Here is a 24,558-nt window from a genome sequence, read left to right on the forward strand (position 1 = left end):
GAAGGAACCCGAGCCATGAAGGAACCTGAGCCATGGAGACCGAGCCATGAACACTCAAATTTGGTCTAAAAATGCATTACTGAGTTGGAAGTGCAGCGTGCTTAGTGGAAACACCAGATTGTGAAGCCTGGCTCAAGGACATCCACTTCTATCCGAAGACGGTCACAAAAAAGGAAGCATTTTCAGGGATTAAAGAGAAGTCATTGCTGTACAATTCAACAGCAACAAAAAATTCCCAGAAGACTTCCGAAAAAGACTTCCGTGAGAACAACACGTCATGATGTACAAGATTAGACTGACAGGAGAGCATGGAGGTATGCACACTTGCCTCTGAGCTGTGGAGACTGGGTTCGAATCTTGACACAGCTATAAACTGCCATTCTGGCGTTTCATATGCAGGGTGAGGCATCAATGTGGGCGTATTCCCTTTGATGGGCGCTGAACTGGCCATCCCGTCTGCCAGCTTTCCTTGGTGAATGTTAGACATCCCAATGTGTCTTTCCTGGAGAGTGGATGAATTTATCGCTGGCACCATGAACAAATGACAAATTCCAGCTTGGACAGCGCGTAGAAAGTGCTCTTGTTTTCTTGGAGGTTCCTTGGCACTGGGGTACACCACTTGCTATCACAGTCTGGGCAGCAGCTTCCAATAAACGAATTATAACTATAATAGGCTATCAGCTAGGGGGGTCAACCGGTACCAAATTGAGGGAGTAAGGCTAATAATGATTTTTGACAAGGTTTTTACCTCTAGAATAAGAAAATATGTGATAGCAAATTCAACGATGTAGCTAAATGTGTGTTATCACCCATTTTCAAAATGGCCGCCAAATTTCTCAAAATATCAATGGTCAATGTAGTGTTTTTTTCACTATTCACCCTATACCCCAAATTTGGGTATCTTATACCTGGTTTTAGGGGTTAGAAATGATTTTACAACTTTGGGACATCACCCATTGCAAACCAATTGGGACATCACCATACCAGTATTAGTCGTTTGATAAGAAAGTATCAACAAACAAATGATGTGAAGGACAGGCAGGAATGTGTCACCCAATTTTGTTCTCTTCATTGCGTTCCAACATCTGGACAAAATGTTGCACAAGATTATCCTACACCGCAACGAAAAGGTGCAAAAATTCATCGATACATTTCCACTATGTCGAAAATACGTGGTGGTGCGATACTTTTTTCCATGTGTATACTTGCAAATCTACTGAATGCCAATTATTTTCGTGCATATTTTGTGCATAAAGTTGTTGCTATGATGGCAGCCATTTTGTGAAATTGGGCGCCATATTGGATTCTATCTTCTTGGATTAAAGTTCAGATGATGTATTTCATACTTTAAGAGAGTTGTAAAGTCTTAAACATCTCAAAACGCAATGCGATTTGTTACAAATTCCTACAAGAATATGAAACATGGTGTTTTTAATAGAAAAACATGCATTTTGGCGGCCATTTTGAAAATGAGGTGATAACACCCATTTAGCTACATGGTTGAATTTGCTATCACATATTTTCATATTCTAGGGGTAAAGACCGATCCAAAAATCAATATTAGGCTTACTCCCTCATTTTGGTACCAATGGACCCTATTTTGGGGGTCTGGCTGATGGCCTATAATAACCTCCAGCACCAAAGGTGGATGGAGGTTATGTTTTCAGCCCTGTCTGTTTGTCCGTTTGTTTGTGAACAAGATATTTAAAAAAGTTGTGGACGGAATTTGGCAAAGATGTGGATGGAGTATGTGACAAGGACGAAATGATTCGATTTTGGTGAAGATTCGGATTCGGATCCGGATACCAGAATTTTTAAAGTGATTCTTCGCCATTGGGAGAAAGGGCCAAAAACGATGCATAGCAGGATATCTAAAAAAGGTATGGACAGATTTGGACGAAACTTGGTGGACAGGTTGTGTGCGTGACAAGGACAAATAGATTCGACTTTGGTGAAGATCTAAATATGGATTTAGATATGAGAATTATTTAATTTTTTAAAGTGATTTTTCACCATTGAGTGATAGGACTAAAATTAACATATAGCAGGATATCTCAAAAAGTTAAGGACGATGTGGACGAAACTTGGTGACAAGTTGTGTGTCTGACAAGGAAGAATAAATTCAATTTTGGTGAAGATCCGGATCCGGATAGTAGAATTGTTAAATGGTTCTTCACCATTGGGAGAAAGGGCCAAAAACGATACATAGCCGGATATCTCAAAAAGTTGTAGACGGATGATTTTGATTAAATGTGATTCTGTATTGTGATTTTCTGGTCTACTCTATGATACAAAACGTAAACTGTTCACCTGGCGGAGGTATGCTCTCTACTGAGTGCCGTTCTAGTTGACTAGGTCGGACTATTAACTAACTGACTAGGTGAATGGCCTTATTTGGATACGGCGGGCATCCAACACAGCACTATGTACAAAATACAGGACAAAATGCGAACACCTTGTACAGGAAGAGATTCAGAAAAAAGATTCCACTTACCAGTGAAGACCCCACCAATGATGGCACATACGCTCGTGAGGAAGTGCATGAAACCCCTGTGAAACACACGAAGAAGGGCACGCAATCAAGCTCTGTCAGCAGAAAAATAACTTGCCTCACAAAATGAGAAGCTTTAGCCGAGTTAGGAATACGTGCTCGAGCCATTTACGTGCTTTACGTGCTCCAGGCAGCGGCGAGCAATACGTACCGTCTCGTCTCGGTAAGCCGAACAACAATGGCGGATGGCTCGTAGAGCACAAATACTCCAGGTAGTCCGTCCCTATTGTGCTGGGTAATGGGAATAACTTCCGAGGTCGATACCGACCGACTGTGCCTCGTCACCGAGAACTGGCTTGTGTGAACAACCTAATGGGATTGGAGACAGAGAGGACAAGAGAGAAAGACGTCTGCGTGCACCTTCTAATGTTTGTCCGGTCGAGCACCGGAGAGGGAAAGAACGTGTCAGTTTGTCTGTCAGAGCAATGCTCGGGTTGCAACGGCAGACCCTCTGGCACAAGTTACAAATAAATAAATAAATGCAATAACTAAATAATAAATAAATATTACTAACTATAATAATGTAAATAATAAATAATTCAGTATATAGCAAACACCAAACCACACCTCTCTGCCAATAACCTGTATGAAACATTCCAATCCGGATTCCGCTCCAACCACAGTACTGAAACTGCTCTCCTCAAAATCACCAACGACCTTCTCCTCTCCTCTGACGCTGGCAACCTCAACATTCTCATCCTCCTCGACCTCAGCGCCGCCTTTGACACCATCAATCACACCATCCTCCTCACCCGACTTGAAACCACATTTAACATTTTTATTTTTTATTTTTTTGTATACAAGATCGAGGCTCGTGAAAGAGCGAACATTAATCACACAGAAAGACAAACAGACACATAAAACAAATAACATCGGGAGCGGTAGACAAGATGGGGAGAGAGGTGGAAGGACACAAACACAACATTTGAGAGCAGGGACCGAGAGACATGGAGACATCGAGAGAACTGTGGGAGGGAGAGGGCTTTGGGGGGAGGCATGGGAAGGGGGGGGGGGGGTGGGAGAGGTATAAAACATATGGACACTGCCAGGACTTCCAGGAAAGAAGTTGGAATTTCAAACAAGGTGGATCTGGGGTGAATTAGCGGGGGTAGAAAAGATCAAGGTTTTGGATGGGGGAAGATAAGAGATGGTGGTGAACAGCTGTTTTAAAGACCTGGAGGGAGGAGTGTGATTGAAGCGAGTGGGGGAGTTTGTTCCAGAGGCGGGAGAAAAGAGGAATGAAAGAGTGAAGGTGAGCAGAGAGCCGAGATTTCGGCAGTTTAACCATCAGAGGGTGGCTGGCAGATCTTGTGCGACCTGTAGGAATATTTGGGGGACAGAGCACAGAGAGAGCTGGGGGAGCAAGGCCGGAGAGGAGTCGGTAGAAGACAGAAAGACCACCTACCTGCCTGCGGTGAGTGAGTGAAAGGCCCTCGGAGTTAGCTTCATCGCGGGAGATTCCAATGATTCTGAAAGCTTTGGTTTCAACAGCGTGAAGACGAGCTAGGTGTGAGGCAGGAGCACCAGCCCATAGGGGAGAACAGTATTCCATTGAGCTGCGGATGAAAGCCTTGTATGTGGTGAGGAGCTCAGGTGTGCCTAGGAAGGACTTCGCACGACGGAGGATGCCCAGTCGGCGACTGGCTTTGGAGGCCAGCTTGGAAATGTGGTTTTCCCAAGAAAGATCATGGCAGATAGTGAGACCCAAAAGCTTGAGCGACAGAACTTCTTGGAGAGGATTGTTGAGAAAGTAGATGGGAGGGTTGTCCATTCGATCTTTTCGGAGAGACATAGTAAGAGTGTGAGATTTGTCAGGATTGAAAGACATGTTCCACTTGTTTGACCAGTCTGTGATTTTGTCCAGGTCTTCAGAGAGTGAGGAGGCTGCAGACTGCCGATCTGAGGGAAGAGGAATGGAGCGGCAGAGAGTGGAGTCATCAGCAAAGAGATAGAGAGGATTTTCCAGAGAGTCGGAGAGATCATTGATAAAGACCAGAAAAAGCACAGGGCCCAGCACACTGCCTTGGGGAACTCCAGCCTGAACAGGAAGGGGAGATGAGAGAAATCCATTCAGGGCCACACGTTGACTACGACCAGAGAGGAAGTCCGCAAGCCATGCTTGGAGATTTCCATGGATACCATAGGAGGAGAGTTTGGTGAGCAGAGCAGGGTGCCAGACCGTATCGAAGGCACGTGATATGTCAAGGGAGACAGCTCTGATTTCCTGTTTGGCATTGAGGACCTCCATCCATTGTTGAGACAGCAGAAGCAGCATGTCCAGAGTAGAGTGACCTGGTCTGAAACCAAATTGATGATCAGAGATCAAGCCATTGGAGAAGAGGAAAGATTTCATATCCGAAGCAATGATGGATTCCATGACTTTGCTGATAATTGGGAGCAGGCTGATTGGTCTGTAGTTGCAAGGATCTGTTTTTGCACCTTTTTTGTGTAAAGCGGTAATGTTTGCTGATTTCCAGGATGCTGGCAGATTACCTTGAGCAAAAGATAGGGTGAAAAGAACAGAGAGAGGGTGAGATAGAGCGGCAGAGCAGGATTTTAGGACCAGTGGGCTGATGCCGTCTGGTCCAGTTGCAGAATCAGAGTCGAGGTTTGACAAAAACTCCTCCACCTTGTCAGGAGAGAAGGACACAGAGTCCAGGAGCAGTTGGGTTCGACTGGGAAAGGTGGGAACAGAGAGAGATGGGTTTGGGACTAAGGACTTTGAGGCACAACCGGCAGTGCCGGTAACATTACCGGCACTGCTCTCTCTTGGATTAAATCATACCTCTCTGAAAGACGCCAGTTCATCTCCATCAATGACTGCAAATCCCCCACTGCTCCCCTCCCCCAAGGTGTCCCCCAAGGTTCAGTTCTTGGCTCCCTCCTCTTCATCCTGTACCTGTCCCCCCTTGGTCACTTAATCCGCCATCATGGTCTCCAATTCCACTGCCTCGCCGATGACATCCAGATTTTCATCTCCACCAAGTCCATCTCCACCGCCACCCACTCTATCCTGACAAACTGCATCACTGAAATAAAATCCTGGCTTCAAATCAACTTCCTCAAACTTAACTATGATAAATCTGAAATAATCATCATTGGCCCAAAAACGCTCATAAAATCCACCCATAACTTTGCCCTCAACATCGACGGTTTCCCAGTATCCACCTCCCCTCACATCCGGAATCTTGGCATCATCTTTGACCAAACCCTCTCCTTCGACAAATACACTAAACAGATCACAAAGACAGCCTTTTTTCACCTGAAAAACATCGCCCGTCTCCGTCCATCCCTCTCCTCCACGGCTGCAGAAACCCTCATCCACGCCTTCATCACCTCCCGTCTGGACTACTGCAACAGCCTCCTCTATGGTTCACCCTCAATAATCACCAATAAACTCCAATACATTCAGAACTCCGCTGCCCGTCTACTCACCCATTCCCGGACCCGTGACCACATCACCCCCATCCTTTACAAGCTTCACTGGCTCCCCATCCCCCAGAGAATCCAGTACAAAATCCTCCTCTTGACCTACAAAGCCTTCCATAACCTGGCCCCATCCTACCTGGCTGACCTCCTCTCCAGACACACTCCCACCCGCAATCTCCGCTCTGCTGGTACCAACCTCCTGACCCCCCCCCATCCAGACCAAATTCAGATCCTGGGGGGACAGGGCCTTCTCCATCGCTGCTCCCACCCTCTAGAACTCACTAGCTCACACCATCAGAGACTCCTCCTCACTCACCACATTCAAAACATCACTCAAGACCCACTTGTTCAACACTGCATTCAACATTTAACCCACAGCATTTAACCCCTGACTATCTCTTCTCCTTCTCCTTCTCCTTCCTTTTGCTTTGATTATTTACGTATTGATTTCTGTCTTTTTGCACTTGTTTTTTGTACTCTGTCAAAGCGTATATAGCTCTTGAAAAGCACTATATAAAATAAATGTATTATTATTTATTATTATATATTAAGTTAAATATAAATATTAAATAATAATTACCAACTAAATAAATAACAATAATAATAATAATATTAATATAATAAATATAAATAAATAAATAACTGCTGCTCCAAGCAAAATGTCAATGTAATGTCTCTGACGCACCTGTCTTTGCTTGCACATATCAAAAAGGTTTAAGGACATTGCAATTGACTTAAAGTTGGGGGAAGGCGGCGAGTTAAACGCATGCTAAACTGTCATTGACACAAATAAATGGTGTGAAGACGATTGTCTGTAAGAATAAAAAGGTGTTTCCTCAACATAATGAGACAAAAAAACTATTATTTAGAACAAATATTGATGATTTATATTTGTTGTTTGATGACTTGTAATTCCAAGGTTCATTAAGTGGAGAAAAGCGATGGTGAGGAAGTGTGTGTAACGTTCAAATCATCCATCAAATCCATCCATTACAATCATCACAACGGCCTACAAGGCTTTTGTCCGTAGCTCAATGGAGTACTGCTCTCAACTTTGCGCTGGAGTCCCAGCATCACATCCGTCTCTGTGGAATCTAATGCTCTCAAAATTATGGGAATCTTCTGTGAAGAAGCCGAATCACGTGGTCCGGTGCTCTCACATCGCAGAAACGTCAGTCACCTCTGTTATACCTGTATCACCACTTCTCCTATCGAGTCCCTGCTGCTCTCTCAGCCCTCCGACCCCCTCCTCCTCTCTCCTCCCCCTCTCATTCATTATCCTGCCTTGTCCTGCCTTGCTTGTGTCTAACTGTACTGTCGATACTTTGCTTTTTAACTTTATCGCTTCACTCTTCCACAAATCCAAATTTTTCAAATAAAAATACAGCACACCAGCAACTTTGCCCACAACACAGGATAAAACTAGAAGGTCACTCGGTAGAGAGCAAACCTCCGCCAGGCTGAACAGTTTATGTCTTGTATCCCACTGATAGGCCGGATCTGGATTTGAACCTGAACCAAAATCGAATGACCTGATTCTTCTCACTTACCCAACTCATCCACCAAGTTTTGTCAAAACTTGTCCATAACTTTTTGAGATATCACGTTATATATCACTTTTCACCCGATCCCTTAATGGTGAAGAATCACTTAGAAATTAAATAATTATCGTATCCGAATTCATATTCAGATCTTCACCAAAATCGCATAATTTCGTCCTTCTCATACACCCAGCCTGTGCACCAGATTTCGTCCAGATCCGTCCACAACTTCTTGAGATATCCTGGTATGTATCGTTTTGAGCCTGATCACTCAATGGTGAAGAATCACTTAAAAATTAAATAATTCTCGTTTCCGAATTCATATTCATATCTTTCCCAAAATCAAGTCATTTCGTCCTTGTCACACACCCAGCTTGTCCACCAAATTTCGTCCAAATCCGTCCACAACTTCTTGAGATATCCTGCTATGTATCGTTTTGAGCCCGATCTCTTAATAGTGAAGAATCACTGAGAAATTAAATAATTCTCGTATCCGAATTCATATTCAGATATTCACCAAAATCGAATCATTTCGTCTTTGTCACAAACCCAGCCTGTCCACCAAATTTCGTCCATATCCGTCCACAACTTCTTGAGATATCCTGGTATGTATCGTTTTGAGCCTGATCACTCAATGGTGAAGAATCACTTCAAAATTAAATAATTCTCGTTTCCGAATTCATATTCATATCTTTCCCAAAATCAAGTCATTTCGTCCTTGTCACACACCCAACCTCTCCACCAAATTTGGTCCAAATCCGTCCACAGAATTGTTGAGGCATCGTTCTATATATCGTTTTTTGCCCCATCTCTCAAAGCTAAATAATCAATTTAAAATTATCGTAACATCGAGATCCGGATTTTCACCAAAATCGAATCAATTCGTCCTTGTTACACACCCAACCTGTCCACCAAATATGTCCATAACATCGAGATATCCTGATCACAGACAGGCAAATGGACAGGGGTGAAGACATAACTTCCGTCCGGCAGAGGTAATCACAATAAAATGGGCATTGAATTGTTCAGCATTTATCCCATCTGTGTCCCAAGATGTTACATAGTACATAAATTGCATCAACAACAATCACGTGTTTGGTTTTTCTTTTTTGGAGGATAAGTTAGACCTCATGTATACCTCAAATATACCTAATAATGTACACCTCAAAAACTCCGCACGCAACAGAACTACATGGCCTTTCCTGCAGCAGATGTACAAACAAGCTGCAACATGAGCTTTAGAAAAAACGTTTTTATGTTACAGAAGATGAACTACAGGTGCATGCTTACCTGACCCTCCAAATCGACAAACACCGTTGGTACAACCTTGATAAAGTACTGGAACATCATGGAGTCTGAAAACACAAAATCAGCACATTCTCTTTCTGAATGTGGCCTCAATAATTTGAAGTTGTGAGCACGCACGCACCTCTGCCAACTTTGTTACTCCCGCGAGGGAGTAATGCATTCACTCGTGTCCGTGTGTGTGTGTGCGTGTGTGTGTGTGTGTCCGTGTGTGTGTGTGTTCGTGTGTTTGTGAACAATATATCTGGAAAAGTTCTGAACGGATTTGGATGAAAGTTGGTGGGATGATTGCCCTTGGGATAAGGAAGAACTGATTAGTTGTTGGTGAAGCTCAGGATATTATACCTGATCCAGGAATTTTTTGAAGGATATTTTTACCATTGGAAGATAGGGCTCATTTTTTTTAAACATTATCTTCTATATATTCTATATTTAACATTGTGATATGAAAATAGTTTTCGTATTTGTTGTAAATGTAGTTTAAACTCGTGGTTATGCGTTAGAGCGGTGTATTTTTTTTAGCACCGTCGTCTTCAATGTTCATTTTTTTCTTCTTCTAATAAAGACATATTCTGTCATTTTGAAACCACCAAAGTGTGTATTCGGTCTCCCCGTTTCATAAAATGTATCGTTTGATACGTATAATGCTTTAAAACTGTTTTTGTATTTTTTTACCTCAGAAGAGATATAACATTTAGCTCAGCGAATGTCATTCGCGGTGTCAGTATTTGATGAACTTATCAAGACTTAGTTCCAGATTTGTCAATGGCTGAGGTATATTAACAAACGAATAAAACAGATTTGGCAAAATTCCAACTTTTTTTTTTAAAAGATCGCATATTCACCCAGGGTTGCGAGAGGCTGAAGAAGAAGAAACCTCGCATGGGCTTCCCAGACCAAATAAATAATTCTGGTTCTGGTTCTGCAATTTTCAGGTTTATTACTCCCGCCAGGGTGTAACGCATTCGATCGTGTCCGTCCATGTGTGTGTGTGTGTGTGTGTGTGTGTGTGTGTGTGTGTGTGTGTGTGTGTGTGTGTGTGTGTGTGTGTGTGTGTGTGTTCGTATGTTCGTGAACAAGATATCTGGAAAAGTTCTGAACGGATTTGGATGAAAGTTGGTGGGATGATTGCCCTAGGGATAAGGAAGAATTGATTAGCTTTTGGTGAAGCTCAGGATATTATTCCGGATCCAGGAATTTTGGGGGGGAATTTTTTGGGAAAGATTTTTTCTGTTTTACTGCATTAAAGCTTTTATTCTTATTCTTAAATGACGTTTTTCTCCTCTAATTCCGAGATATATGAAAATAAATTATCTGACAGTTAGGGCCTACTTTCTTTTTCATTTATTGTTTTGGGGAGAGGGGATGTTAAACAAAACGTATTATTCCAACGAAATCCACGGCGGGAGTATGCGCTCTACTGAGTGGCGTTCTAGTTTGTGATATCTTTACCTTCAACAAGATCACATTCCCACCTGAAATATTTAAATCTTCCTCACTAGTTATGCAGCAAAGCTAAAAAGAAAAATTCAATAAAACCCTGTTAATAATGAATGAATGAACATGCAGCCATTTGGCAAAATTCCATCGGAGATGGGCCTAATATACCAGTGAGCTGAAGATGGGCCGAAGATACCAGTGAGCTGGACATGGGCCGAAGATACCAGTGAGCTGGACATGGGCCGAAGATACCAGTGAGCTGGACATGGGCCGAAGATACCAGTGAGCTGGACATGGGCCTAAGATACCAGTGAGCTGGACATGGGCCTAAGATACCAGTGAGCTGGACATGGGCCTAAGATACCAGTGAGCTGGACATGGGCCGAAGATACCAGTGAGCTGGACATGGGCCTAAGATACCAGTGAGCCTAAGATGGGCCTAAGATACCAGTGAGCCTAAGATGGGCCTAATATACCAGTGAGCTGAACATGGGCCTAAGATACCAGTGAGCTGAACATGGGCCGAAGATACCAGTGAGCTGGACATGGGCCTAAGATACCAGTGAGCTGGACATGGGCCTAAGATACCAGTGAGCCTAAGATGGGCCTAAAGCGCGGCGTTACGCGCGCTGCTTGTGAGCAAGGAGGAAGCGGCCAAGCGGTAACATATAAACGTCTTTATTGTAAGACTACACTGTAACACTGAAAATGCTCCGGGCTGGTCGCCCGGTGTATATCATGAGGCCACACCTACCCCTCGGGCGTGGCCACCGCCCACTTGGTGCGTGGAATGATGTCACCACGCCAGTGGGCTTTTGTGTCCGCCACAGGCCTAAGATACCAGTGAGCCTAGGATGGGCCTAATATACCAGTGAGCTGAACATGGGCCGAAGATACCAGTGAGCTGGACATGGGCCTAAGATACCAGTGAGCTGGACATGGGCCTAAGATACCAGTGAGCCTAAGATGGGCCTAAGATACCAGTGAGCCTAGGATGGGCCTAATATACCAGTGAGCTGAACATGGGCCTAAGATACCAGTGAGCTGGACATGGGCCTAAGATACCAGTGAGCTGGACATGGGCCTAAGATACCAGTGAGCCTAAGATGGGCCTAATATACCAGTGAGCCTAGGATGGGCCTAATATACCAGTGAGCCTAAGATGGGCCTAATATACCAGTGAGCCTAGGATGGGCCTAATATACCAGTGAGCCTAGGATGGGCCTAATATACCAGTGAGCCTAAGATGGGCCTAAGATACCAGTGAGCCTAAGATACCACTGAGCCTAAGATGGGCCTAAGATACCAGTGAGCCTAAGATGGGCCTCAGATACCAGTGAGCCCAAGATGGGCCTCAGATACCAGTGAGCCAAAGATGGGCCTAAGATACCAGTGAGCTGAAGATGGACCGAAGATACCAGTGAGCCTAAGATGGGCCTAAGATACCAGTGAGCCTAAGATGGGCCTAAGATACCAGTGAGCCTAAGATGGGCCTAAGATACTCTCTTGAAGCACAACCAACCAGAATCCTCTGAAGCACGCTGGTTGATAACCATTCGTTCTATCCCAGCATGGATGAAATCCATGAAGGACCGGGACAGCGAAAGTCTCTTCAGTAAAGATGTTATTTGCAGGTGGTATTTCCATATGTCTTATGGTTAGGGTAATCAATTTTTATATTGTAGCGGCTTCCGCTGGGTTTTCACAATCGCCTTGCACCTATCAAGGACGCGGAGCGATCACCATGCCGGGCTCGGCCAGGACGCCCGGGCAGGCCCGCGCTCAACTTGCCAGGCCTCGGTCGGGACGCCCGGGCATGCTCGCCCTCAACTTGCCAGGCCGCAGCCAGGACGCTGGGCCACGCCCCCTCTCGCCTTTCCTGGGTAAACGCTCCGGGATAATATGTATATATATATTGCTGCCCGATAAACGGGCTTTTCAGAGTGCCTTAGTGTTTGGTTTGATTAAAGCAACTCGGATGAATTCCAGCTTTTTGTCGCGTCCATTCTTCCGATCGACGTGGGAGCCCCAGCTCCTTCATTGGTGACCTACCAACATGGACACGGCAGTCGCCCTTAAACTGCCTACCTTCTGGGAGGCTCACGCGGCGGTTTGGTTCGCACAGGCGGATTCCCTGTTCGCCCTGCGAGGCATCACGGCCGACGACACCCGCTTCCACCATGTGGTAGCAGCGCTCGGTTCGGCCACCGCGGCCCGCGCCCTGAGCCTCCTCGAGAGCCCGCCAGCCGCTGACAAATACGGCGCGATTAAGAAGCTTCTCCTCGACGCTTTCGCCCTCCCATCGGCGGAACGCGCACGGCGCCTGCTCGACCTGCCCGAGCTCGGCGACACGCGCCCTTCCGAGCGAATGGACTACATGCTTTCACTGCTCGGCGAGCACTCTCCGGCATTCCTGTTCCGGGAGCTGTTCCTCCGTCAGCTGCCTAACCCGGTACGCCTCGCCCTGGCAAGCACGACGATCACAGATCCCCGGGCCCTTGCCAGAGAAGCCGACAAGATCTCCGCCGCAGGACAGCGCATCGCAGCGGCGACATGGGACCCACCGCCGTCCGACGCAACATCCATGGCGCCCGAGCACCCGGCACGGTCGACGACCGAACTGCCGACGCAATTGGCGGCCGCTACACCGAGCCGACCACCTCCAGCACGACAACCGGGGCCTCCACCTGACCAAGCGTGGTGTTACGATCATGCCAGGTTCGGACAGAAGGCCCGGACATGCCGACCCCCGTGCACCTTCGGCAGGCCGGGAAACGGCCGGGCCGGCGTTCATTACCAGCCATGAGCGCCGGCCACACGGGCAACTTACTGTTCATCACGGATAAAGCGTCCGGACGGCGCTTCCTGTGCGACACCGGCGCCCAACTGAGCGTCATACCCGCCTCTGACCAGGACAGGCAATCCGCGGTTTGCGGCCCCTCCTTGGTTGCGGCCAACGGATCGACCATCCGCACCTTCGGCCCGCGCAACGTCACCCTCTGCTTCGGCGGCCAACGCTTTGCTTGGACGTTTGTAACCGCAAACGTGCCCATGGCTCTGCTAGGCGCCGACTTCCTCTGCGCACACGGACTGCTGGTGGACGTCCAACGGCGTCGTTTAATCAACGCCGAAACCTTCAGCTCCATGGTATGCACATTGAGCAGCTCCGCGCCGACCGAGCTGGCATGCGCCGTCCCGGCGGCGAACCAGTTTGCTCGCCTGCTCACGGAGTTCCCGGCCCTCACGCGGCCGACGTTTTCGGCCGTCGCAGTACGGCATGGGATCGAGCACCACATACCAACCACGGGCCCGCCGGTCTACGCCAGGGCCCGCCGCCTCGACCCAGCCAAGCTCGCCGTGGCGAAGGCCGAATTCGACGCGTTGGAGCACCTCGGCATCGTGCGGCGCTCCGATAGCGCGTGGGCCTCGCCACTGCACATCGTGCCAAAGCCGGGGGGTGGATGGCGCCCGTGTGGCGACTACCGCCGTCTCAATGACGCTACCACCCCCGACAGGTACCCGATCCCGCATATCCAAGACTTCTCCGCCCGTCTGGCGGGACGGGTCATTTTTTCGAAAATTTATCTCATACGGGGATATCACCAGGTACCTGTCAGGGCGGCCGACGTCCCTAAAACGGCAGTCATCACGCCGTTCGGCTTATTCGAATTCTTGCGGATGCCGTTTGGTCTCAAGAACGCGGCTCAGGCGTTCCAGCGCTTGATGGACGGCGTGCTGCGTGACCTGCCGTTCCTTTTCGTTTACCTGGACGACATCCTCGTCGCCAGCACGTCCCGGGCCGAGCACCTCCTCCACCTCCGAACACTGTTCGGGCGCCTCAGCGAGCACGGCCTCATCGTCAACCCGGCCAAATGCCACTTCGGCACGACGGCCGTTGATTTTTTGGGCCACCACATCACCAAGAACGGGGCCGTGCCGCTGCCAACCAAGGTCGAGGCCATCACCACGTTCCCGCGTCCCCGCACCATAAAGGCCCTGCAGGAATTCCTGGGAATGGTGAATTTTTATCACCGCTTCGTGCCCCGCGCTGCTCAACTCATGCGGCCCCTCTACGAAGCCCTCCGGGGCAAGCCGGCCAAGCACGACATCGCCTGGTCCGCAGCAATGGATGCGGCCTTCCAAAGCTCAAAGCGGGCCCTCGCCGACGCAACACTGCTCGCTCACCCGGTGCTCAACGCTCCCATCGCCCTCACCACGGATGCCTCCGACTACGCGGTGGGCGCCGTACATGAGCAATGGGTGAACGGGGTTTGGCAGCCACTCGCTTTTTTCAGCCGGCAGCTCCGGCCGAACGAGCTCAAATACAGCACGTTTGACCGGGAGCTCCTCGGTCTACACCTGGCCGTCCGCCATTTCCGCCACCTCCTGGAGGGCCGACCTTTCACGGCGTTCGTCGACCACAAGCCGTTGGTTTACGCCATGGCCAAGGTCACGGAGCCGTGGTCGGCCCGCCAACAGCGCCACCTCTCCGCCGTGTCGGAGTTTACCACGGACATCCGGCACGTCGCCGGCAAAAACAACGCCGTGGCCGACTGTCTTTCCCGGGCCAGCGCGAACGCGGTCCACCTGGGCGTGGACTTTGCGCTTATGGCAGCGGACCAAACCACCGACACCACGGTGCAAGCCCTCCGGGTGGCGGACACGGGCCTCCGCCTGGCCGACATCCCCTTCATGGACACTGTCCTGCTCTGCGACGTCTCCCAAGGCCAGCCTCGCCCCATCGTGCCCGTCACCTGGCAACGCCGCATCTTCGCCTCCCTCCACGGCCTTTCCCACCCGGGCCGGAAAGCTTCCCAGAAGCTGGTGTCGGCGCGATTCGTCTGGCACGGCCTTCGTCGGGACGTCCACGATTGGACCAGCACCTGCACGGCCTGCCAACGGGCCAAGGTCCACCGACACACCCAGGCCCCGCTGGCACCTTTCACCGTGCCCGAACGACGTTTCGACCACGTCAACGTGGATCTGGTGGGCCCCCTCCCCCCGTCACGGGGGTTCACACACCTGCTCACCATGGTGGACAGGACCACCAGGTGGCCGGAGGCCGTTCCCCTCGTCTCCACCACCACCGCCGACGTGGCGCAGGCTTTCATCGCCACCTGGGTCGCCCGCTTCGGCGCACCGGCGGACATCTCGTCAGACCGCGGACCACAGTTCACCTCCAAGCTGTGGGGCGCGGTCGCCCGCAACCTGGGGGTCAAGCTCCACCGTACTACGGCCTACCACCCCCAAGCAAACGGGTTGTGCGAGCGATTCCACCGCTCCATGAAGGCCGCGCTCATGGCCGGCCTTCAAGACGGCGGTTGGGCCGACCGGCTGCCGTGGGTCCTTTTGGGCCTCCGCACGGCCCCCAAGGAGGACCTCCAGGCATCCACCGCCGAGCTTGTCTATGGCCAGGCGCTACGCGTCCCGGGCGAATTCGTGCCCGACGCCACCAGTCCCTGGTCCGCAGCTCACCAGCGCTCGGACCTCCAGGAGGCCGCCCGACGGTTTGCCCCCGTGCCAACATCCCACCACGGTGACCCCCAGTCCTACGTCCCCCCAGCACTTCGCACAGCGGCGTATGTTTTTGTGTGTCACGACGCACATCGGGGGCCACTCCGGCCGCCGTACGACGGGCCCTTCCAGGTGCTGCGACGGGACGACAAGTCGTTCGTCATCGACATCGGCGGCAGGTCGGACCGGATTGCGGTGGACCGCCTCAAGCCGGCGCACGTGGACGTCGACCACCCACCACGGGTGGCCCTTCCGCCACGGCGAGGCCGCCCCCCGTCCACGGTGCCCCCCACTCGACCGCCCACCACCACACCGGACCCCCTCCCACGACCCGCCAGGGGTCGCTTTGGCCGGGTCATCAGGACCCCCCTCAAATTGACCCTGCCGGTGCAAGTCGATTCTGGGGGGACGTGTGTAGCGGCTACCGCTGAGTTTTCACAATCGCCTTGCACCTATCAAGGACGCGGAGCGATCACCATGCCGGGCTCGGCCAGGACGCCCGGGCAGGCTCGCCCTCAACTTGCCAGGCCGCAGCCAGGACGCTGGGCCACGCCCCCTCTCGCCTTTCCTGGGCAAACACTCCGGGATAATATGTATATATATTGCTGCCCGATAAACGGGCTTTTCAGAGTGCCTGAGTGTTTGGTTTGATTAAAGCAACTCGGATGAATTCCAGCTTTAGTGGGGGGGCCAATGTTTTCCCGTTGAATTCAAATGTTAATTTGTGGACACTGGTTGGGTTGTCTTTAGGGATGATAGAAGTTGTAGAAAAAATATGTCTCCATTTTTTTCAAGTTCTTTATAGCGGCCATTTTGGATTATCAAAATGGCGTTTGTTGAAAACCGAAATTGTCATTATCTTGGCTTCTAAATGACCTAGAGTGTTAATTTTGGTGTCCAAATGTACATATTTGCGGATACTTAATCCAATAAACACACATTTATACACCTACATATGATCAAAAGGGTTCTTATGGCAGCCATCTTGGATTTTCACGCACTTATGCCAACACATATATATATTTTTTTACACATACATATACATATATATACACATATATATATATGCACTTATGCCCAGACTGTGGTTGATAGGTCGTGGTGCTCCTTGCGTGTAGCTGATTGTGAGCCAGCCATCTGACGGGCTTCTTCAGCAAGCCTACTCAGCTCTGGTGCTGTCAGAAAGAACCTTTCGCGGGCACTGGCATTCTGGGTAATGCCCACAATACCCCCTGTCACCTTCATGATCCTGTTGATGTGCTCCAGTGCATGGTCCACACCTACAGCACAGAAGGGGATTTCATTCTTATGGACACTGAAGTTCCCATCCATGAACTCTTGGTAGATCCCTGGATCTGTCATCTTCAGGGCCTTCATCTCTGCAAGGTACCGGGGAGTCAGCCTGGCATATTTCTGTTTGTCATGTGCAAAGAAGTATATGCACATCTCATCCAGTGAAGACAGGTGAAGCTCAAATTGTCCATCACGGGTGGCACGGATGAATGTGTATATCAGCATTATCATCCGCATGTAGCGTCGCACAAACTTGAACAGTGGACTCTTGGCTTCTTTCCTCTCATCAAACTTTGCCATGGCCTCCAGGACTTCGTTTGACTCGAGGACAGCTAGCATGTTGTTCTGCGCGCTTGTCATCTCCTCTCGGTTGTGTAGATGACAGCTCTGGGCAACCTGTTGTGCTGACTGGGTACATGGGCCCCTCAGATGGGGATGCTCTTGGAAGAATTCGTCCACATAGAGGTCGAAGAGGGCTTGGACAGTGGTGATGTGGGCCTCCAAAGCCCTCTTCATGTGCTTGGCTTCCAGTATTTGTCTGGTCGTTGTTGGGCCATAGATATCAGCCTCAGACCAAGCCTCGTCAAGACCACTGTCCTCTATGGCATTCCCAGCAGCCCTCAGTGCAGCCATCACAGTGTGCATCTCCCCTAGTCGCAGTACCCACTTGCCTTTGCAGTCATCTCTGGTCATCTCCAGCTGTTTGGCTCGCTCATACAGGGCCATGTCTAAGGTGATCACTGTCTTCCTATCGGGACCCATGACCATGCAGTTGATTTGCTGTGTCTGTTTCAAGACTGTTATCAGTGTTTGCCATTCATGGGCTGGTGCTGCTACCAATGGCAGGGCGTTGACCTCTGTCAGAGGCTTCGAAGAGGAGAGCAGTGAGTTGTAGGCTGTCCAAGTTGGGATATCGTGATGCTTGATCCTACTGCCAGGTGGTTGTTTTGGATCGTGGACGAGTGACCCAACAGGGTCAGCATGCTGGGGTTCTGCAGCTTGCAGCTGGTCATCTGGTGGGATGATGTCGTCTTGTACGTCCTCAGCTTCAGCTGTTCGCATGATTGTGCGTGAAAGTAGCCACACTGTGTCCGTCGCAGAGTACGGCTTGGTGACATCTGGGTTTGACCGTGTCTTGAAGCTATATGTGGTACCTGTGGCAGATTGTTTGTTTGGTGCTTGGCAAGGAACAAAGTCTGGAGCAGTCAGAACCTTGAGTGAGCGGTGTCTGGCCTTTCGGTCATGTAGTGTCAGTGTTCTATGTTCATCTGTGGAGGGTGCATGTTCCCGTCGTTGGTAGAGTGCCCAGGCTGTAGCATGGAGTGTCCGCTTCCCATCAGGTGTGTCTTCATTGAAGTCACTGTTGTCCACTGCAAAGAAGACAAACGTCCCTATGCGCATGGTTCTTGGAAAGTATACACCCTGTTCTGTCGTAGACTCTATGACTGAGTTGGCCAGCTGTGTCTCCAACCGCAAGATCCGACTATAATCAACAGACAGACCGAACCCATGCAGGAAATCCAGAAGCTTCTTGTTTCTGGTGGACTGATGGACTACAATGGCAACGGCAAGCTGCTGTGGCCATTCTAAGCGATGGCGGAATGGTGCATCTGGCTCTTTGGGCTTGTACGTGACTTGGCGTTTTGACTTGTAGCCGTACATGATGTTCTGACTGATGGTTATAACATCTCGATGAATAGTGGCTGAGCGCATAGTCTCTGGCTCAATGCTCGTGGCTGGTCCTTCCAGTAGCCAGCGGAGGAAAGCATAGAGTACTTTGGGTACATGCTTTTCAGCATCATCAGTGTTCATTTCTCCTTCAAATTGCCATGGGTGCTTGTTCTGACAAGCAATGGCACTGCGGAGAACAGAGGCACTCTCAAACAGTTGTTCGATGTTTTTTTCATTTGTCTTCGTCATTGCATCTTCGACAGCTGCATCACGCACGGCAGTGGAGAATACACAGTCTGACTCGTTTCGACGTTTTGGTTTCATGAAGTGAACGTCATCAATGTGAGAGTTGATTTTCTCCTTCATGCCTTGGGTAGTAGGTGATGGGACATTGTGCACACCATTATTGTCAAGAATCCTGGAGTAAACCGACTTCAGGTCAGACATGTTGAGAATTTCACCAGCTTGGAGTAGAGAGCGAACAAGGCTGACAAACTCAATGTCTGCGGCTATTTTGATAACATTAGTTTCTTGCAGTATGTGTTCTTTGTCATCACTTGATGTCCCACTCTTGGGAGCACGTTGGACATTCTGCACCCAGCATGGGAGATGATACTTGACGTCGATCGCATGAGCATCATGTGCACTGATGGCAGCACTCAGCTGAACTTTCCACTTGTGGTTGCTGCCTTCTTCAACAGCTTTCTTCAGCTGTTTACCTGCGTTGAACGTGCATACAACATGTACACTTTCCTTAGTGACCTCTTGACAGAAGAAACAAAGGTCTCTGTTGAATGGAGTTGATGATGAACGTGTGAAGCGAAGAGTCTCGTCTTGCGTAGAACCTGAGGTACTTGCAGCGGCAGGTGCAGAAGAAGGACGTCCACACCTCTTATGAAGATGCTGGGTGTCGCCATGTTCGCAGGCTTTCTGGTGGCGAACTCTAGCACGCTCCAGGTGAGCAGTGTTGCATGTAGATCCATAACATGCCCGGTGCCACTTTGCTTTATTGTTCCTCAAGTCAGTGGCAGTGAAACAGCTTAATCGTTCGCTGATCTGTTTGAAGTCGGCATCACCATATCGTGCCCTCTCCTGGATGAACTGGAGAAACTTTGCATATGAGCCCAGTGCTGGCTCAGTCACTAGTGCACCTTGGGGATCCTGGCACTGAATGCAAAGTGTGAAATCAGTTTCTTTCTTGGTTTTCTTGCTTTTTGGCTCCATCATAGCTCAGGGTCACGAATCTGGAACATACAAATAACAAATAACAATTAAGATAGATGTGCATTAAGTTAGATTTTGGACACTGGTTCGGCTGTGCCATAAAAACCTATTTTTATCCCTTGTAGGTTATTAAAGAAGGTTTCATTCAATTCTCTATCCCCAAAAATGTACAACTGGACACCAGAATCGAAACTCTAGGTCATTTAGAAGCCAAGATAATGGAATTTTACGTTTTCGACATCCGCCATTTTGAAAATCCAAAATGGCCGCCATAAAGAACTTGAAACAATTGGAGACATATTTTTTCTAGAACTTATATCATCCCTAAAGACAGCCCAACCAGTGTCCAAAAATTAACAAGCAATTTCACCGGGCATTTCAATCTGCTACATTGGCCCCCCCACTACTTTTTGTCGCGTCCATTCTTCCGATCGACATGGGAGCCCCAGCTCCTTCAATATCCTACAAAACGTCTTTTTATAAACGGAGCACGTAGGTGAGAGTAGCTGAGGTTGGGGGCTTGTGATCAATGATCCTTTGTTCACAGCATTTGTTTCTGTTCCAAACCAAACTAAAAACTCTCATCCTGGTCCTTCACAGGAACAGCGTCAAAGATAACACCGGTCATCAGAGGATATGATAAACTAGCATTCACCTGTGGGTTCCCATGGTACCTTTCGAAAAGAGGAGACCGTCATGTGATGGTCCCTTGGTCACATTCCAAATTTCTGCCCAAACTCAGGAAGAAGATATTCGGCACAATTGGTTCCAATGTTCATTGGAAGTACTTTGGGGACAAGTACTCTTTGGGACGCCAAGCTAAGTGCCGGCTGAAGGGGTTTATTTTCATTTTATCTTTCCCTTGACGCCGCCCCCCCCCCAACCCCCCAGAATTTCCATGTTTTAAACGTTTCCCGGTGTGTACCCTGGATAAGAATAGGTACACCGTATCCCTGCGTGTCGTAAAAGACGACTAAGAGGGTTGGCGTCAGGAAGTGCATCCGGCCATAAAAACATTGCCTCAAAAAGGGAACCATGACAATTACAACTACATATGGGCAGGGTGCAGCCCGAAGTGGAGATCGGTTTCTGAGGTTTGGGACATGGAATGTCGGGACAATGACAGGGAGATCAGGAGAAGTGGTGGAAGTATTGGTCAGAAGAAGAGTGGACATATGTTGTGTGCAACAGACGAGATGGAAGGGAAGTGGTGTGAGAATGGTGAAGGGTAGGCAGGGACAGAAATACAAGTTTGTGTGGCAAGGGTGCCTGGAGGGCGTGAATGGTGTTGGTGTCCTGTTTTCTGAGGAGTTTGTAGACAGTGTGGTGAGTGTGACCAGAGTGAGTGATAGGTTGATGATGGTGAAAATGATGATTGGAAAGCTCTTGGTGAACGTCATCTCGGGATATGCTCCGCAGGTTGGTCGAAGCGATGAAGAGAAGGACAAGTTCTGGTGTGCGATAGAGAAGCTGATGGAAAACATGAAAGATGAGGAAGTTGTTGTGGTAGGAGGAGACCTAAATGGACATGTGGGAAGGAGTATGGATGGTTTTGACGGAGTTCATGGGGGTTACGGATATGGTGTGAGAAATGGAGAAGGTGAAAGGATTTTGGAGTTTGCTGATGGAGCTGATTTGTTGATTTGTAATACTCAGTTCCAGAAAGAGGATAATAAGCTTGTTACATACACGTCAGGTGGGTCGACGACAACCGTTGACTACCTGATGGTGCGTAGGCGAGATAGGGGGCACCTCCGGGACACAAAGGTGATCCCAGGGGAGGAGGCCGTTTCACAGCACCACTTGGTTGTCTGCGACGTAAGGGTGAAAGGTGCGAGGAGAGCTCGGCGGGTGAAGTACCAACCGAGAATGAAGGTGTGGAGGTTGAAAGAGGTGACTGTAAGGGAGGCATTAAAAGAGAGGCTGAGTAGGGTCGAGGATGATGTGGTTGAGCTTGAAAGTGGTTGGATGTCGATGAAAGCTAGTCTGTTGGGAGCCGTTGGTGAGGTATGTGGATGGACAAAAGGACCACCGAGGCACTCGGAAACATGGTGGTGGGATGATGAAGTTGGAAAGAGGATTGACGAGAAGAGGAACAAGTTCAAGGCGTGGCAGAAGGCGAAGGGTACGGGAGCAGAAACAGCAGAGCATGAAAGTTATAAGGCAGCCAGGAAGGCTGCAAAGAAAGAGGTAGCAAAGGCGCAGGAGGCATGTAGGATGTGTTCGGAGAACGCTTGGATTCGGAAGAGGGTCAGAAAGCAGTATTCAGGATTGCAAAGCAGATAGCGAAAGAGAGGTGTGATGTGATGGGGGTGAGTTGCTTGAAGGATGAAGTGGGACAAATCGTTGTCGACCCAGATGGAATTAAAGGAAGATGGAAAAGATATATGGAAATGCTGTTGAATACAGAGAATGAATGGGATGGCAACATAGAGAGTAACCCTGCTTTAGGACCGGCAGAGAAGATAACTGAGAAGGAAGTTGAGGAAGCGATAAAAGCAATGAAGGGTAGAAAAGCGGGAGGGCCGACGGGAGTTGTGGGAGATATGTTGAAGGCAGCAGGAAGTTGGGGTGTGAAGAGAATGACAGCGATCTGTAATCTGGTGGTGAAAGAAGGCTGCATTCCAGTGGATTGGGAACCGAGTACCCTCGTCCCTCTATACAAGGAGAAAGGTGACCCTCTGGAGTGTGGCTCGTACCGAGCGATAAAGTTATTGGAGCATGGAATGAAGGTATTGGAAAGGCTGTTGGAGAGGAGGATAAGGAAGAACGTGAAGATCGACGAAATGCAGTTTGGATTTATGCCAGGAAGAGGAACGACAGACGCGCTTTTCATTGTGAGGCAGTTGCAGGAGAAGTACATGGAGAAGAGGAAGAAGTTGTTTCTTGGGTTTGTTGATCTGGAGAAAGCATTCGATAGGGTTCCACGCAAAGTATTGACATGGGCATTGAGGAAGTTAGGAGTGGAGGAATGGTTGATCAGAGTAGTGATGGCAATGTACAAAAGAGCGCGCACAGCTGTAAGGACGAAGGACAGGAACAGTGGTGAGTTTGAGGTGAAGGTGGGAGTGCATCAGGGGTCGGTACTAAGTCCACTACTATTTGTAGCTGTGATGGAGGTGCTGGCTCAGAATGTAAAGGAGGGTTTACTGTGGGAGTTGTTGTATGCAGATGATCTGGTGTTGATTGCAGAAAGTATGGATGGACTGAAGGAAAAGATGAACACGTGGAAGGAATGTATGGAGACAAAAGGTCTGAAGGTGAATATCGGAAAGACGAAGGTGATGGCAAGTGGTAAAGCATGTGGTGAGGTGGAAAGAACTGGGAAGTGGCCCTGTGCTGTGTGTAGGAAGGGTGTCGGAGTGAACTCCATTCAATGTACAATGTGCGCTGAGTGGGTTCATCAAAAATGTAGTGGTCTGAGAGGGTCATTAACCAGTGTGGCAGCTACATTCAAATGTAAGGTGTGCACAGAGGGAGCTGCAGATGGAGGAAATGTTGAGTTGGATCTTGGAGACGGCGTGAAGCTGGAAGGTGTGAAAACATTTTGCTACCTCGGAGACATGCTGAATGGAGAAGGTGGATCAGACTCGGCAACGGTTGCTCGAGTGAGATGTGCATGGAAGAAGTTTCGGGAACTGAGTGGCATGCTGATGATGAGGGGAGTGTCGTTGAAGCTGAAGGGAAAGGTGTATGCTGCATGTGTGAGAAGTGTTATGATTTATGGGAGTGAGACATGGGTAATGAACGTAGAGCAGCAACGAAGGTTGGAAAGGGTGGAAATGCGAATGGTTCGGTGGATGTGTGGAGTATCGTTGAGAGAGAGGAAGACAAATGATGAATTGCGAAAGATGATGGGAATAGAGCCTGTGATTGATGCTGTGAAGAGGAACAGGTTGAGACGGTTTGGTCATGTGTTGAGGAAGGATGAAAGTGACTGGTTGAGAAGAGTGATGGAAATGAATGTAGAAGGAAGCAGAGGACGGGGAAGACCGAGAAAGACTTGGCTAAAGATGGTGGAAGAAGAAATGCGGGCAAGGGGGTTAACAAGGAGAGATGCAGAAAATAGGGCAAAATGGAGAAGATTGTCATGGGGACCGCAAGGCTAACCCCCGCTCTAGCAGGTAAAATGGCCTTTAAAATGCATGTTGTTAAAATGCATGTTGTTCATGATGCCCTTTCCTACATGTCCAGGTGTATGTTGACCCAACAACCCCAAGCAGTGTTTCATCCATACAGTGAAGACCAACCTCAAAGGAGAAGGTTTGACTGGATCAAACACTTCAACCAATACACACAAAACTCCACATAGATCAAGATTAAACCTGATGTCAAAGATCAAGCCAAAAGCTTCACTGATAAAACACCAATTCCAGAAATCCTTTTTGCAAATTATTTTAAATATGTACAAACAAAAAAAATGTACAACAAATCTTGCAATAAGTGTCCCCTACTGGTCACAACGCGTGTCCCCTAATGGTCACAACGCGTGTCCCCTACTGGTCACAACGCGTGTCCCCTACTGGTCACAATGCGTGTCCCCTACTGGTCACAATGCGTGTCCCCTACTGGTCACAACGCGTGTCCGCT

The 24,558-nt window shown here is 48.9% G+C and overlaps 1 protein-coding gene across 2 annotated transcripts in view; it reads right to left on the reverse strand.

The window, feature by feature from the left end:
* The window catches only part of LOC137427268 (endoplasmic reticulum-Golgi intermediate compartment protein 3), a 66,111-nt gene that overhangs the window by 3,908 nt on the left and 37,645 nt on the right, over positions 1 to 24,558 (reverse strand). Inside the window, exons 10-13 of one of the 2 annotated variants that reach the window (XR_013623530.1) lie at positions 8,812 to 8,876; positions 2,703 to 2,860; positions 2,495 to 2,550; positions 329 to 605 (exon numbers count right to left, since the gene is read on the reverse strand). Coding sequence is in view for 1 of the 2 variants with exons in the window: in XM_078778487.1 (XP_078634613.1) it covers positions 2,495 to 2,550; positions 2,703 to 2,860; positions 8,812 to 8,876 (279 nt within the window). In the remaining variant the exon portion in view is untranslated. The remainder of the gene's footprint in view (positions 1 to 328; positions 606 to 2,494; positions 2,551 to 2,702; positions 2,861 to 8,811; positions 8,877 to 24,558) is intronic. The other variant, XM_078778487.1, reaches the window with a different exon arrangement.

The sequence above is a fragment of the Myxine glutinosa genome, chromosome 5 (genome assembly GCF_964187855.1).
Source record: "Myxine glutinosa chromosome 5, kmMyxGlut1.1, whole genome shotgun sequence".
NCBI classification, from domain to species: domain Eukaryota; kingdom Metazoa; phylum Chordata; class Myxini; order Myxiniformes; family Myxinidae; genus Myxine; species Myxine glutinosa.